Genomic DNA, 17,854 nt, shown 5'->3' on the forward strand with positions numbered 1-17,854 from the left:
AGTCAGGAAGTCCAGGATCCAGTTGCAGAGGGAGGTGTCCAGGCCCAGCAGGTTCAGCTTTCCAATCAGGTGCTGGGGAATGATTGTGTTGAATGCTGAGCTGAAATCTATGAACAGCATTCGAACGTATGAGTCCTTATTGTCTAGGTGGGTGAGGGCCAGATGGAGGGTTGTGGTGATGGCATCGTCCGTTGAACAGTTTGAACGATACGCAAACTGCAGTGGGTCTAGTGAGGGGGCAGCTGGGTCTTAATCTGCCTCATGATGAGCCTCTCGAAGCACTTCATGATGATGGGTGTAAGTGCGACGGGACGGTAGTCGTTGAGGCAGGACACTGAAGACTTCTTTGGCATGGGGATGATGGTGGTGGCCTTGAAGCACGTTGGAACAACGGCGCTGCTCAGAGAGATGTTGAAGATGTCGGTAAGAACATCTGCTAGCTGGTCTGCACATCCTCTGAGCACTCTGCCAGGAATGTTGTCTGGTCCAGCAGCCTTCCGTGGGTTGACTCTACGTAGAGTTTTCCTCACATCTGCCGTGGTAAGACAGAGCACCTGGTCGTTGGGAGGAGGGGTGGACTTCCTCGCCATCACGTCGTTCTGCACTTCAAACCGAGCGTAGAAGTCGTTCAGCGCATCTGGAAGGGAGGCATCTTTGTCACAGGCAACTGATGTTGTCCTGTAGTTCGTGATGGCCTGGATGCCCTGCCACATGCGCCGCGTGTCACCGCTGTCCTGGAAGTGACTGTGGATTCTCTGGGCGTGTGCGCGCTTTGCCTCTCTGATTGCCCGTGACAGTTTGGCCCTAGCTGTTCTTAGGGCTGCCTTATCGCCTGCTCTGAAGGCGGAGTCTCGGGACCTCAGCAGCGTGCACACCTCCGCAGTCATCCACGGCTTCTGGTTGGAGCGTGTGGTGATGGTCTTGGAGAAAGTGACATCATCAATGCACTTGCTGATGTAGCTGGTCACTGATGCTGTGTATTCCTCCAAGTTGGTAGAATCGCCATATGTTGCAGCCAACAGAGAGTTGGTGTAGTTTAGTCTGATGAAATTTTGTGTCATTGAATTCATTTTTTTTATTCATTTATTTTACTGTATTTTACCGTAAAATTTCTATAAATACGAATTAAGTAAACCAGTTTAAATATGCCCTTTAACTGGTCTATTTTAAGATTATTCTTTTGTCCAGTATTTTTTTCATTAATAATACTTCATTGATCATTAATTTTTTTAAATTTTTTTTTAGGTTAGCCTCATTGTCTTACATAGTCTGTAACAAATTAAACAGCCCAAATGTTGTGTTGTATTCTTTTATTTTTTAATAATTTTGTTTTTAAAAAATCAGCAAAATAATCTGCAAAAAAATGCATATGATAAAACTACATATGCATAAACGTATATACATATATAGTCCTCAGAGTCAACACATTATTCCATAGTTACATATTAATAATATTACAGCTGTTCCCAAATTGAAAATACAAATCCTACTATGGCAAAATATTGGTTAATAAATATTAATTAGAGGATGCTAACATTTGCTATCCAATAGCTGTCTTGGCTCCTGAATAATAACTAGTTCGTGGGGACGTTCCTTGTCACTGGCGAGCGCCAGTCTCATGATTATTAATGAACACGTCTTCTCCATAGTAGGATCCGCGGATCAGCGTTCCGAAAGCGGCCGGGATGACGAGCAGCGCCAGGTACAAGAGTCGGGCGGTGAAAACAGGTAAGATGGACTAGGAACTAAAATAACATGTGAGTGAAATTTCTGAAAATGCAATAGCGAAAATGTAATTAATCTATTTGTTTGTATTAATCGCTCTGGTTTTCGGGCGAAAATGGGAATGGGCGTCTGCATCCTTGGACCACGCGCATCACACAACAGAGGATGGAGAGGTAAGAGCACATTTAATCAATCATCAATATACAAAGCAAAGCCATTTTTATTTAACATAGTTTGATCCACATCGGTGGTCTGTGAGCATCCATACATTCATTCTGGGACAGTGTGTTGCATTGCGCTATGAATAACCCAGAAAACAGCATTCTCATACAACATCCATACATCCCCTAACGCTTCCATCCACATCTGTTTAGTTATCAGAATAACAACACATACAAATGATCATCTTATATATGTTTCAGCCTACATTAGTGGGTTGCAAATGTATTTCTTATCAAATAAACGGATTCTGTCCATTTTCAGAGATGCTTGGAAACGAATCCTGACTGCCTGGATTACACACACTGCACAGCACAGTTTCACACATTTTATCACATTATATGTATAAAGTAACCTCACTGTAATAACATTAACGATAATAATAATATCAATAAATAGATATGTTAGAATAAAAAAAACATTTGCATATATAAAATTAAGCTCATTATAGAAATTATCATTACTGTAATAGGCACAATAATTGTATTGTTATTATTAGAGGTTATTATTATTATTAAAATAATACAAATTGTCAAATAAAGACAATACAACAAGTACTACTGTGATAAATTATTTATATATATATATAATTTTTAAAATATAATTTAGAATGTATATCTTTTTTTCCCACTTAATTGTTATGAAAATAAATTCACAATGCAGAAAATTAATGGTCCTAAAAAAATGTATGCAAAATGTACTGTTTTCCTTATATACTGAAATGTGAGCTGGATACAGTGGAAGTCAGAAGTTTACATACACTTAGGTTGAAGTCATTAAAACATATTTTTTAACCGCTCCACAGATTTCATATTTGCAGACTATAGTTTTGGCAAGTCATTTAGGACTACTGTGTGCCTGACACAAGTAATATTTCAATAAACTGTTTACAGACGGATTGTTTCACTTTTAATTGATTATATCACAATTCCAGAGGGTCAGAAGTTTACGTACACAAGTTACCTGTGCCTTTAAGCAGCTTAAAAAATTCCTGAAAATTATGTCAAGCCTTTAGACAATTAGCTTCTGATAGGAGGTGTACTGAATTAGAGGTGTACCTGTGGATGTTTTTAAGGCCTACCTTCAAACTCGGTGCCTCTTTGCTTGACATTATGGGAAAATCAAAAGAAATCAGCCAAGGCCTCAGAAAAGAAATTGTGGACCTCCACAAGTCTGGTTCATCCTTGGGAGCAATTTCCAAATGCCTGAAGGTACCACATTTATCTGTACAAACAACAGTACACAAGTATAAACACCATGGGACCACGCCACCATCATACCACTCAGGAAGGAGACTCATTCTGTCTCCTAGAGATGAATGAAATTTGGTGCAAAAAGTGCAAATCAATCCAAGAAAAACAGCAAAGGACCTTGTGAAGATGCTGGAGGAAACAGGTAGACAAGTATCTATATCCACAGTAAAACAAGTCCTATATCGACATAACCTGAAAGGCTGCTCAGCAATGAAGGAGCCACTGCTCCAAAACTGCCAGGCTACAGTTTGCAAGTGCACATGGGGACAAAGATATTACTTTTTGGAGAAATGTCCTCTGGTCTGATGAAGCAAAAATGGAACAGTTTGGCCATAATAACCATCATTATGTTTGGAGGAAAAAGGGTGAGTCTTACAAGCTGAAGAACACCATCCCAGCTGTGAAGCATGGGGCGGCAGCATCATGTTGTGAGGGTGCTTTGCTGCAGGAGGGACTTGGTGGGACTTCACAAAATAGATGGCATCACGAGGAAGGAACATTAGGTGGATATGTTGAAGCAGCATCTCAAGACATCAGCCAGGAAGTTAAAGCTTGGTCATAAATGGGTCTTCCAATTGAACAATGACCCCAAGCATGCCTCCAAAGTTGTGTCAAAATGGCTTAAGGACAACAAAGTCAAGGTATTGGAGTGGCCATCACAAAGCTCTGACCTCAATCCGATAAAACAATTGTGGGCAGAACTGAAAAAGCATGTGTGAACAAGGAGGCTTACAAACATGACTCAGTTACACCAGTTCTGTCTGGAGGAATGGGCCAAAATTCCAGCAACTTATTGTGAGAAGCTTGTGGAGGACTACCCAAAACATTTGACCAAAGCTAAACAATTTAAAGGCAATTCCACCAAATACTAACAAAGTGTGTGTAAACTTCTGACCCCCTGGGAATGTGATGAAAGAAATAAAAGCTGAAATAAATAATTCTCTCTACTATTATTCTGATATTTCACATTCTTAAAATAAAGAAGTGATCCTAACTGACCTAAGACAGGGAATGTTTCTTCGGATAAATGTCAGGACTTGTGAAAAACTGAGTTTAAATGTATTTGGCTAAGGTGTATGTAAACTTCTGACTTCAACTGTATAATGAAGACTTCATGAGATTAACCCATATAGTGCTTAAATGAATATTCTTTATTACTAATTTATTTACTTTAGGCTTCACTGGGTCTTATTGTTTAACATTTTGTACTAACTTTCTAATTTCATATTCATATAACTACAAATCTTAGTGCTGATAAATCTGAGATAAACTGATGTTCATGTGGCCTCTGTGCAAGGTGCACCGGCTTAGAAAATGTTGAAATGTTTGCTTGGCTTTCCATGTGTCCACCCGAGGGCATACTGTCAGTCAAACTGGGAGAGTGATGAAAATAAGGCTAATGGTTTTAAACCACAGCAAGTAAACCTTCCATTCATTTTCTGTACTTTCATCGGTGTGATCGCCCACTGAAAAACATTCACAACATCCATGTCTTTAGGTCAGAATAAACACTCTTCCTTAGAGACATTAACAGACAGGCCAAATAGAGCTTAAGATGAAGCCAAGCAGGAGAATCTATTGTACTAAAAGGCATTTGGAGAGATACATGAGCAATGAATCTTTTCCTACAGATCACATATTCTGGAGATATTTAAAAGCATTGGCCAAATAAACACTGCTAATTCTGTGCATATTGACGATGCAAACCAAGCATGAATATTCTATGTAGCTGTGGGCTGGTTTTATATAACAGAATGAATTATGTAATATTGTAAATATGGAGGCCTTTGGGCCTGCCTGATCCTGCACAGAATCTGAGCATGGCAGGAATTCTGGGAATGCCCTACTAATGTATGGCCTTAGAGGTTTGGGGGGTGGGGTGCTCTGATGCAGTTTTATTCCTGTTGTTATCACAAGATGTGGTTTGGCTTGAAGATGTCCATTTTTGCATACTGTACAGTTATGGAAAGTAAAGTCACGGCTTTTGCCTTGTATTATTACTGAAATGTGTGTTTCAAATGTAATTGTATTTAATTCTTTCAGGAGAAAGAGTATGTCGGCTTTGCCACCCTCCCAAACCAAGTACACAGGAAGTCGGTTAAAAAGGCTTTGATTTCACTCTTATGGTGGCAGGTCAGCATCTATTTACATATCACTGAAAATCGATGAGTAAAATTGCATTTTTGGCCACTTTTATTAATGCCACAGTGATGTTTTTCAAGTAAGACATATTTCTGGTTCAGCCTTTGGTTGGTCCTGGAATAACAACATTTCTGTAAAAGAAATCAGTCCAAACTCTAACCATAAAATGGACCCTTTTCACATTTCCGGGTTTGAAACACGGAAGTGAACTATAGCAGGGTAAACTTAAAAATTGCATTGTGTCAGTCAAAAGAGAGAAAATGGCAATTTTGTATTATTATTTTTTATTAATGCCAGTGTAATATAATACATCGAATAATGTTATACATTTTTATAAAATAATAAAATTTTTACTATAATTTGTTTGGCTAGAATTACACCAAAAGTGTATTTTGGAGTTTGTATGAGGTGTTTTGAAACTCCTTGTGTTTCAGGGGAGTCTGGTCTTGGAAAGTCCACCCTGGTCAACAGCTTGTTCCTCACAGATTTGTACAAGGACAGGAAACTACTGAACGCTGAAGGTGACTTGTATTATCTAATCCAGGGGTTCCCAACCTTTTTTTCGTATTGAACCCATTATGACCTAAATTATTTAATTTACGCTAACCTATTCATAAATATAATTAATTTAAAAACAACTTTGCATGTTTATATTTGGAAATAATTAAAGGTGCACTCAGTAATATTCATGTTTATTTCTACCTAGTGGCGTAAATGCAACATTACACAAAAACAGAAGTTCTCAGTTTCCAAAGTCATTGTAAAATAGCGCTATCCGCTGTCAGCCATGATTAATTCATTCCGCAAGTGAAAACGTCCAGTTACAGGGGACCACAGAGATAAAGTGGGTATTATTCGGCTCGTCACATGATCTCAACATGGTGGCACTCATGGATGAGGGAATGGCACCATATGTATATTTACACCTCTATTGGATTTTGTTGGGTCACTATTTTCACCCTGTTGGTGTTTGTTGGGGCATTTTTAAAAGTTATGCTTCTCAACATTCGAAATCAAACTGCATCCAAACAGAGACTATTTAGCAGAGATGGGCCACTTCTAATAAAATGAATGAGAGAAATTGGAACGCCCCAATGGTCAATGGATGTAGAAAGGAAGACCCGCCTTGCAGGTAAAAGAGCAAGTCAGCTTTTAGATACACACACAGCCTGGCAACCAACTCGAAAACTTTGTTTGTTTTGTATTTATTTATTAGCTCTATCTGAGGGAAAGAAGCACAATTTATGATTCTAGTGCTGTCAGATTTTATTGGTGAAATTGGTGTTTTTGAGATTTCGCTTTTGAGATGTTTTTGAGGTTTCCCCATTCAAATAGATAGGAGCTGCACAGTTATGACTGGAAATAGCCTTCCGGAGCATTTCAAAGATGGCCGACAGGGTTGGGAGGGTTACTTTTAAAATGTATTCCACTACAGATTACAGAATACATGCTGTAAATGTGATTTGTAACGTATTCCGTTAGATTACTAGATCACTTCATTTAAAAGCAAAAGTGTTTTCCAACTGAATAGAATAAATATAAAATGAAACAAATGAGAATCTCTTCAGTAAGCAAAATACTTTTTTCAAAGTAACTGTATTTTGATTACCAACTACTTAAATTGTAACTGTAGTGGAATAAAGTTACTCGTATATATTTTTAATGTAACACTGTTACATGTATTCCATTACTCCAAAATGCTGATGCCAACAGTGGACTGCTAGAAAGACTTTGATCCAACTACCAACTTTTGAATGTTGGAGTTTATTAAGAGTTTGTTGAGTGTTCATCATTTTAAAAATATTGTTAAAAAATACTATTAGCTCTGTCACAAATAACGCACTATGCTTTACACAATACACTGTGCACCGAAGTCTTACTAGCAATTCAGTCCACTGGCGGTTATCTTTGGAATGCTCTCGGGGGAGCATGGGCAGCTATTTTTCGATGTAAACAAGTGGTATACAAGTGCAACTCTTATCTACTTGAATGGGGAAAGATCGAACCCTCCAAAACAGTCAAGATTATGGTCAAAGAACATACTTCAAATCACTTACATTTAGAGTTCAGGCAAACTAGCTGCAAAATTTCCCACTCATCATTTTTACATGCAAATGAGTTTGTGATTCACCGCAAATGTTTGCAGCTCTTCACTGGGTGTGGTGAACCTGCAGCAAATGTGTAGGAATTTTCAAAGAGTAGTATCAACCCAAATAAACCAGTTTTTTACTACAAGGAAGCATTTGCCATTTGGCAGCTAACGGAAGTGATGTTTCAAACACACATGATGTGTTACCGCTAACTTTAAGCCAAACTCAGTTCAACAATTATATCTCAAATAATGAAAATATTCACACATCGTGGGGTGATGGTAAAGCACTCCACAGAATGAAGAAGTGCATCATCTGGGTACTCACAGTACACTTCTTTTAGTTGCATTTTCAGTGTTAACATACTACTCGCACTTCAAAATGGTGTAGAATAGTGCAGAAGTGTGCGGATTAGAACACACCTTAGTTAAGCAACTGGATAAAGCACCATCAAAGTGCAACTTTAAAACAACTTCAATACATACAATTTTGATTAGACCATGGAAGTGTTCTGTTTTGAAAGTTTTAATTTTGTACAGGTTATTCATATAATGAATTTTTTCAATTCAATTTGGTAATAGCATTTTGATCACAATCTCATCAACTCACTTGTAATCTAAATACAATGTTTCTATCACATATTTGTGTATGATCAGAGCGTATTCATCAGACAGTGGAGATCACCAAACACACTGTTGACATTGAGGAAAAAGGCATTAAGCTGAAATTGACCATTGTGGACACACCAGGTTTCGGAGACGCCGTCAATAATACAGAGTGGTATGTAAGTACAGTTCCACATAAATAATAGGAATATTCTGTGGCATTCCTGTGATTAATAACACAGACTCCCCCCTCAGTTTGTATAACAACTTACTAATTACAGGACTCCTACCCCCAACCCTGTGGCGGACCAACGACTGGCTGACGACCTGAATGTGTTTTACTGCAGATTTGAAAGGCCCGATTTCACACCCCACATGCACTCGGACCTTCATTTCACACAACCATTAACACCTCCTGCAACCCCCCTCCTCCCCCCTCCTGCTACACTACCTGCACTAAAGATCTGTGAGGACGATGTGTGCCGTGTCTTTCGGAAGCAAAGGACAAGGAAGGCTCCAGGACCAGATGGCATCTCACCAGCTTGCCTTCGTTCCTGTGCTAACCAACTGGCCCCCATCTTCACTCAGATCTTCAATAGATCACTGGAGCAATGTGAAGTCCCATGCTGCTTCAAACGCTCAGTCATTATCCCCGTCCCTAAGAAACCAAAAATCACAGGACTTAATGACTACAGACCTGTCGCCCTGACATCTGTGGTCATGAAGTCATTTGAGAGACTGGTGTTGGCCCACCTGAAGGACATCACTGGACCCTTTCTGGACCCCCTTCAATTTGCTTATCGAGCAAACAGGTCTGTGGATGATGCAGTCAACATGGGTTTGCATCATATCCTGCAACATCTGGACAGACCGGGACATACGCAAGGATCCTTTTTGTGGACTTCAGCTCGGCTTTCAACACAATCATACCAGATATACTCCGGACTAAGTTAAACCAACTCCTGTTCCCACCTCTACCTGTCAGTGGATTACCAGCTTTCTGACGGACAGGCAGCAGCTTGTGAGGCAGGGAAAATTCACTTCCACCACCTGTACCATCAGCACTGGTGCCCCCCAGGGATGTGTGCTCTCCCCACTACTCTTCTCCCTGTACACCAATGACTGCACCACCAAGGACCACTCTGTCAAGCTCCTGAAGTTTGCAGACGACACCACTGTCATCGGCCTCATCCGAGATGATGATGAGTCTGCGTATAGAAAGGAGGTTGAACGGCTGGCTGTCTGGTGCAGTCAAAACAACCTGGAGCTGAACACGCTCAAAACAGTGGAGATGATTGTGGACTTTAGGAGGAACACCCCAACATTGTCCCCCTCACCATTCTAAACAGCACTGTGTCAGCAGTGGAGTCATTCAGGTTCCTGGGCACTACCATCTCACAGGACCTGAAGTGGGAGATACACATCGACTCCATTGTGAAAAAGGCCCAGCAGAGGTTGTACTTCCTTCGCCAACTGAGGAAATTCAACCTGCCACCAGTGCTGCTGAAACAGTTCTACTCAGCAGTCATTGAGTCTGTCCTCTGCACTTCAGTAACTGTCTGGTTTGGTGCAGCCACGAAATTAGACATCAGAAGACTACAAAGGACAGTTCGGTCTGCTGAGAGGATTATTGGTTGCCCCCTGCCCTCCCTTCAAGAACTATACACTTCCAGAGTGAGGAAAAAGGCTGGTAAAATCACTCTGGACCCCACTCACCCTGCCCACTACCTTTTGAACTGTTGCCTTCTGGCCGGCGCTTCAGAGCACTGAGCACCAGAACCGTCAGACACAGGAACAGTTTTTTCCCTCAGGCCATCCATCTAATGAACAGTTAAATTACCCCCATTGAGCAATAATTATGTGCAATACACAGTTTAATTTTAATTTAAATTATATTATCCAACTTATCCACTTCTGCCATTACTTACATTGCTCTGTACATAATATACTGTTTTTTGTTCTTTATATACAGATTGTATTAGATTTGAACTACGTGTGTGTATGTGGGTATGTATGAAGGTGAGTTTATGTACGTATATGTATAATTATTTATTTTGTGTTCTTTTTTGTTTTTAATTACCTATGCCTTGCTGCTGTTTTTTTTTTGGTATTGTTTGTATTGTTGTTGACTGGAAGCTCCTGTCACCTAGACAAATTCCTTGTATGTGTAAGCATACTTGGCAATAAAGCTGATTCTGATAATAGGATGGAAAACATGCATACTGTAGTATACATTTAAAATGCAGCACAGTTAATGTTTGCTTTTTACCTTTTATATTAGTCATTAAAGATGACTAATAAGATATACAGCACAGTAGCATCTCCAATGAACAACACAAATCAAATGAAAATGAATACAGTATTAGTAGTTGTTCTGCTAATCAAGATTGTATCCTCACTCCTCAGCTGGAAGGCCGTTACTGACTTTATCGACCAGCAGTTTGAGCAGTACTTTCGAGATGAAAGCGGCTTGAACAGAAAGAATATCCAGGATAACCGTGTTCACTGCTGCCTGTACTTCATCTCTCCGTTTGGACATGGGTAACCAATCCGTGACTCTCATAACTGTACTTGTAACTAGACCTACATGGAATCTGGTAATCTACTAATTGTGCAATCAAAAATGACAATTCTGTCATCATTCACTCATTCTGAGAGCTGAGAGCATGTATGGAGTGGTGGTGGCAAAGTGGACTAAAGCACATAACTGGTAATCAGAAGGTCGCTGGTTCGATCCCCACAGCCACCACCATTGTGTCCTTGAGCAAGACACTTAATCCAGGTTGCTCCGGGGGGATTGTCCCTGTAATAAGTGCACTGTAAGTCGCTTTGGATAAAAGCGTCTGCCAAATGCATAAATGTAAGTGCATAAATGTAAATGTATTCAAAGCCCCTTTGATGCAAAACATATTCTATTAATATTGTTATATTATAACAAACACATACCAGATGTGCGTGTTTCCAAAAAATCAGGGCCATAACCACCATAGACATTGAGGAGGAAACAACTCATCTAAAATTCAGATTAATGGTCGACTTATATAAAATAAAATAATATAATAAATATAATGAAAATTATTACATTTGTTTCCCTGAAATCCTGAATATGTGGTTACATGCTTGCAAAATATGTGCTTATTTAAATTGAAATGCATTCATATAAAAACATGTTCAGAATAAAATTAAGATAAAATTTAAGGTTAATTTAAATGAGATTCGAAATATTGCTAACACTTTACAAAAAGATGTATTCGTAAACATTAAAGGAATAGTTCACCCAAAAATGATAATTCTCTCATGATTTACTCACCTGTAAGCCATCCCAGATATGTCTGTCTTTTCTTTCTTCATGAGAACAGAAATTAAGATTTTTATGAGACATTTCAGCTCTGTTTGTCCAAACAATGGAAGTGAACAGGCTGATGGCGGTTTGATGGTCCACAAGGTATATTTAGGCAGCATAAAAGTAATCCTCATGACTCCAGTCGATCACTTAATGGCTTCAGAAGCAAATCGATAGGTTTTTGTAAAAAATAAATAAATAATTCAAAAAATGTTCACGTTTCCTGCTACCAGTCGACCCATCATGGAGGCGTAGTGTGTCGTAAGTGCAATTGCACGTTTACATGGTTTGTATACAACAGAGGAAAAAAACGTCACACGAGAGTTAGGTCATTTAAAATAGCAATGCAGCAGAGGGCAGAAGCAACGATTTAAAGTTGAAAACATATTAATTATTTAATTGTTTCTTATACAAACATATCAATTTGCTTCAGAAGACATTCATTCAGTAATCCACTTTTATGCTGCCTAAATATGCCTTTTGGACCATCAAACAACTAATCCTTTAAAGAGATAGTTCACTCAAAAATTCAATTTCTCATCATTTACTCACCCTCATGTCATCCCAGATGTGTATAACTTTCTTTTGCAGAATACAAAGGTTTTTAGAGAATATTTCAGCTATGTAGGTCCTCTCAATGCAAGTGAATGGTGACAAGACATTTGAATCTCCAAAAAGCACATTAAGGCAGCATAAAAGTAATCCATATAACTCCAGTGGTTTAATCCATGTCTTCAGAAGTGATATGATAGGTGTGGATTTATATATTAATTTATATATAATATTTAAGTCCTTTTTTACTATGAAACTTTCACGTTCACATTCTTCTTCTTTTGTTTTTGGCGATTCTCATTCTTTGTGCATATCGCCAACTACTGGGCAGGGAGGAGAATTTGAGTTAAAAAGGACATAAATATGACTCTGTTTGTCACCCACACCTACCATATCACTTTAGAAGGTATGTATTAAACCACTGGACTTGTATGGATTGCTTTTATGCTGCCTTTATGTGCTTTTTTGAGCTTCAAAGTTCTGGTCACCATTCACTTGCATTGTATGGACCAACAGAGCTAAGATATTCTTCTTAAAATCTTTGTTTGTGTTCTGCAGAAGAAAGAAAGTCATGCACATCTGGGATGTCATGATGGTGAGTAAATGATGAGAGAATTTTAATTTGAAGTTAATAAAGTTAAGTTAAAATTAAAAAAGTATCTTAAATATTTAGACAAGCTCAAACAAACTCTCTGTCTATTCTCTTTTCTCTCAGTTTGCGGCCAGTGGATGTAGAGTTTATGAAGGCACTGCAGGACAAGGTCAATGTGGTTCCACTCATTTCCAAGGCTGACTATCTGACGCCTACAGAGATGAGGAAGATGAAGGACAGGGTGAGTAAATACATCTTCACAAGGTCCAATTCAGGCTGTTTATACATGCACATGCTCTGTTCATATTCATACGCAGACCACGTCCTTACTACTTGACGAAGACAGATGATGATGTCACAAATAAACAAACGTGCACTCTTTAACCTTGTATTCAAGGTGAGAGAGGAAATTGAGAAGTTCGGAATCAAAGTGTACCAGTTTCCAGACTGCGATTCCGATGAGGATGAGGAGTTCAAGCAACAGGACCGAGAACTGAAGGTCAGAATTATTACTCAATGCTCGCAATGAGAAATTTATGACCCAACACATGAAAACTAATGTTTGCTGTTGCCATTCAAGGTTGTCGCCTGTTTTTTCAAGGTTTCCCAAATACTGCCTTTGCATTGGTAAAAAAGAAAAACAGATAGTCCCGCCCCAAACTCAGGCCATTGTTGATCCAATGTTGCTGTATCAGGCTGGTAGGGATGCTCAAACAAACAGAGCATTGCTTTGATAGCTCAACAGTTTTTACACTTTTGTCAAATCAGCCTATAAATGTGTTACTTTCAGTTTTCTCTTCTTCAGACTTTAGGAGAAAATATGCTACAAAAGATTAGAATTTGGCCCTTTTAAAGGGATAGTTCACCCATAAATGATGATTCTCTCATCAAACACAGATGCCATTTCAAACTTTTATGACTTTCGTTCATCTGTAGAACACAAAAGATATTTTGAAGAATGATTGAGGTGTTTTATCCATACAATGTTAGTCAATGGGGTCCAAAACTTGCGAGCTCCAATAAGGCCATTAAGACACTATGAAAGTAATCCATATGACTTGAGTGGTTTAATCCTTGTCTTCTTAAGAAAAACAATGTCTTTGGGTGGAAAACAGACCTAAATGTAAGTCCCTATTCACTATATATCTTGACAAGTTGCCAGGTATTCAGTCCCAGTATCATTGTACATCAATGAGACATTTGCGTTTTCCTTTCTAGTGTTTACCATTGTTCTTTTGGTGACTGCAGTGCATTTTAAAAGTTTCCCAAAAAATTAAACCTGTGACTCATCATTTGAACAGCAAACCTGGCAACACTGCATATGGTTTGTGTACAGGGCTTTGCATGCGTCAAGTTCAAGGAAGTGTGTACAAGCTTCTCATTAACGTGTCAAGAAAACTGTGAATGTCAAGATTTATAGTGAATAAGGACTTAAATATTTGTCTTTTCTCACCCAAAGTGATCGTATTTCTTCAGAAGACATGGATTAAACCACTTTGGAGTCCTTGCATTTAATGCTGCCATTATGTCCTTTTTGGAGCTTTCAAGTTATTTTTTGTGTTCCGCAAAAGATAGAAAGCCATACAAGTTTGAGATGGCATAAGGGTGAGCAAATGATGGGAGGATTATTATTTTTGGGTGAACTTTCCCTTTAAGTCTAAATGTAAACCTCAAGAGGTCTGCAAGTGTTAATGGAGGGATATTCAGGTTTGTAAGACTTAGATTTATATATAGAAGGAAGAAACCCAAATCTATTTGTTGTGTGTCTCAGGAGTGCACCCCATTTGCCGTGATTGGAAGCAACACAGTAGTGGAGATCAAAGGTCAACGGGTGAGAGGGAGACTTTACCCATGGGGCATAGTGGAAGGTACAGCTCTGCATTGAACATTTAAACTTTTGGATAGGAGAAACTTTGTGCTGTCTGTACATTAGAAGAACAAATTAAGTTTCCATGAAGCTTTAAATATCAAGTTTTGCTACAGTATGTGATTAAAAATAGCATGTGTTAAAACTAACACTTGGATGAAGTTTAACACACAAAATGTTGCACAAAATGATCTGTGAACATGCTTTTGTTTTGCCACAGTGGAGAATCAGTCCCATTGTGATTTCGTCAAGCTGAGAAACGTGCTGATTCGCTCACATATGCACGACTTGAAAGACATCACATGTGATGTGCACTACGAAAACTACAGGGCACAGTGTATACAGCAAATGACAAGGTAAATCCTTATCTCATTTGGTTACTCTTCCTTAAAGGAATATTCCGGGTTCAATACAAGTTAAGCTCAATCGACAGCATTTGTGTCATAATGTTGATAACCACAAAAAATTATTTTGACTCGTTCCTCCTTTTCTTTAAAAAAGCAAAAATTGAGGTTACAGTGAGGCACTTACAATGGAAGTGAATAGGGGCCATTTTTTTGGAGGGTTTAAATGGAGAAATGTGAAGATATAATTTTATAAAAGCATTTACATGAAATCTTCTGTTGAAACTCATGTATTATGAGCCACAAAGTTGTTTAAATCATAATTTTTACAGTCATGTTAGGGTTTTAGGGTTTGTTGACATTGTTAGAAAGTGATTTTATGTCACTAAAATCATGTTAACATGCATTTTGTTTATGTCTTGTGGCTATACTTTTGAAACAGTACGTATTTTAACATTTACAGATTGGCCCCCATTCATTTCCATTGTAAGCGCCTCACTATAATTCCGATTTTTGCCTATTTTAAAGAAAAGGAAGTGTTAGTCAAAATACTTTTTTGTCGTAATCAACATTATGCCACAAATGCTGTCGATTGAGCTTAACTTGTATTGAACCTGGAATATTCCTTTAATGCAATATTAATTGTTAAATATAAAGAGATTATATTTGTTTTCTCCAGCAATCTGACCCAGGATAATCGCGTGGAGAGCCCCATCCCAATATTACCACTGTCCACCCCTGATGTAGAAACAGAGAAGCTAATAAAGATGAAAGATGACGAGGTCAGCTGTCATGCCTAACCAATTATTTCATATATTATCTGCATGATATATAAGACAAGAAGTCTTTGTAAATGGCATTATAAAACATCAAAGGTGTGTTCCACCTTTAGTTAGATGGTTTCTTAGGAGCAGTTTAGACAGGACTGTTCTTGCATTAAGAAAATCCAGACACAGGGCAACGAATGGAACAGAATGCAGATGCATGTTTTTAAAAGCTGAAGTTCTTAACTGGAAAAATGCTCCATTGCAGCTCTGTGCAGAAGGTACATGGCAAGGCAGTTCAGCAACTGAACTTTGTAACTAGCTTTAAGAGCTGGGACATTTGCAATGATGAATGCCTAATTTTCTACTAATTTCGCTATACTTGTTTGCCACACAGTTGCGGAGAATGCAGGAAATGCTTCAGAAAATGCAACAGCAGATGCACGAACAGGACCTGTGAACGACGCCCCATGAACAAAGATTTAAACTTCTGCTTGTTGACATTTTTACTCAAGTCAACAACACACTGAAAGATATGCAGTATGGGAGCAAACAAGCATATTTGTATGTTAGAACACGATACACAGATGTGAAAGGCAAGCATGAGCTGTGCACTACGGTTTCAACAGGGTCTAGATTTCTAAAACAGGTTCAGAGTTGAAATATTTTGTCAAACTAAAAATCTGGTTTCAATAGTTTTCACACTTTGTACAGAGTTTGTGGTCCTTTATGAATGTTTCCATGGCAATGGCTGCTTTATACACAGTAGATGTCAAATGCTAGTCTTGTTCTTTATTCTAGAGTTTTTGTTTACAATTTTGTGTGAATCATTTGTAATCCATTTTTGTATTTTTTATATAGCGCCTTTTTTAACCTTAGCGGTTACTTGAGCGCTTTACAATGTCCCATTCACAAACACTCACATTCACACACCAATGACAGCAGAGCTGCCATGCAAGGTGCTAGCCTGCCCTTGGGAGCAACTTGGGGTTCAGTGTCGTGCCCAAGGACACTTCGGCATGTGGAGTCATGTGGGTCAAGAATCGAACCGCCAACCCTGCGATTAGTGGCCAACCCGCTCTACCACCTGAACCACAGCCACCCAGTTAATGAGTGTGTGTGTGCATCTGTGCTTAAAACAGAGTTTGGAGTGGAAAAGTATATAGGTGATTTTAACTACTGTACACCAACACAGTATTGTAGCAAATCTATACTATGGAGCATCTTATATACTGTCTTCACAAGATGTATTTATTTTTATTGTATAATTAATTAATAAAAATAATAGATTTTGTAGTGTTTGAAGGCCTTATAACCCTTCAGTTGCGAACTTAAATTGTGGACGATTACTGTAATAACTCCAGTTTTAAAATTACGGAGAACTGCTAAGATATTTCTCTTAAAGAGCCATCCTTCATTGCTTTCTTTAACAGATCATTTATAGATGCTTTAGTCATAATATGCCACTTATAAGAGGATAATGTCTGTCCTAATATAATAAGCTATTCGTGATATTTAGTGCTTATATTACTCACAATCACAAAAGCAGAAATCAGACCATCTTTATGAGTAGGGAGGCTCTTACAGATTTTCTATCACCTGTATGTGTTGTTTTAGATGCATTTTGATATATATACCATGTATGTGTTTAGTCAAGCTATTGAGCATGATAAATAAATAAACCATGATGTGCCATCACTCACTGACTCTTTTGAAAATATAAAGACAATGTGTCTCTGAAAGACATGCAGGTTTGATTTCTCTTTCTGGAGAATAGTGCAGATATTTCACTGTTATTCTTACTTAACTGAGATAAACACTTCCTCTATGGTAGATCCTGTCTGTTCTGTCCATACTCTCATCACTGTTAAGAATTTGATTGCTCATGATAATGTCCTTAAAATGCAAATGAAAGGATTAACATTCAGGGTTATATACAAGTTAAAGGGATAGTTCACCCAAAAATGAAAATTCTTGAAAAAAACGTATAGAAGAATATCTCAGCTCTGATGGTCCATACAATGCAAGTGAATGGTCACTAGACCTTTGAAGCTCCAAAAAGCACACAAAGACAGTGTAAATGTAAACCATAAGCCTCCAGTGGTTAAATCCATGTCTTTAGAAGTGATATTATCAATATTTAAGTCCTTTTATTTTTACTATAAATTCTCTTCCCTGCCCAACAGGTGGTGATATCCAAAACATTTTTATTTTTATTTTTTTGCATTTGTTGATCGGATAACTTTTCTGTAAAAAAATTTGTTTTAGAAAATAACGTAAAATAAAGAACAATTTTCTGAAGAAGTAAATAGTAAAGTTATCTCTATCTCTAAATTGTAGTGGATTACTTTATTTATT

The 17,854-nt window shown here is 38.2% G+C and overlaps 1 protein-coding gene across 1 annotated transcript; it reads left to right on the forward strand.

Moving 5' to 3' along the window:
• Positions 1-1,866: 1,866 nt before the first annotated feature.
• Positions 1,867-17,124, forward strand: LOC127636999 (septin-5). Its single transcript, XM_052117829.1, has 11 exons — positions 1,867-1,898; positions 5,241-5,330; positions 5,774-5,860; positions 8,086-8,209; positions 10,441-10,575; positions 12,645-12,762; positions 12,919-13,020; positions 14,293-14,389; positions 14,609-14,744; positions 15,412-15,514; positions 15,894-17,124. Exons 2-11 carry the CDS (start codon positions 5,321-5,323, stop codon positions 15,954-15,956), a joined length of 975 nt encoding a protein of 324 aa, XP_051973789.1. The 5' UTR covers positions 1,867-1,898; positions 5,241-5,320; the 3' UTR covers positions 15,957-17,124.
• Positions 17,125-17,854: the final 730 nt, after the last annotated feature.

The sequence above is a fragment of the Xyrauchen texanus genome, chromosome 44 (genome assembly GCF_025860055.1).
Source record: "Xyrauchen texanus isolate HMW12.3.18 chromosome 44, RBS_HiC_50CHRs, whole genome shotgun sequence".
NCBI classification, from domain to species: Eukaryota; Metazoa; Chordata; class Actinopteri; order Cypriniformes; family Catostomidae; genus Xyrauchen; species Xyrauchen texanus.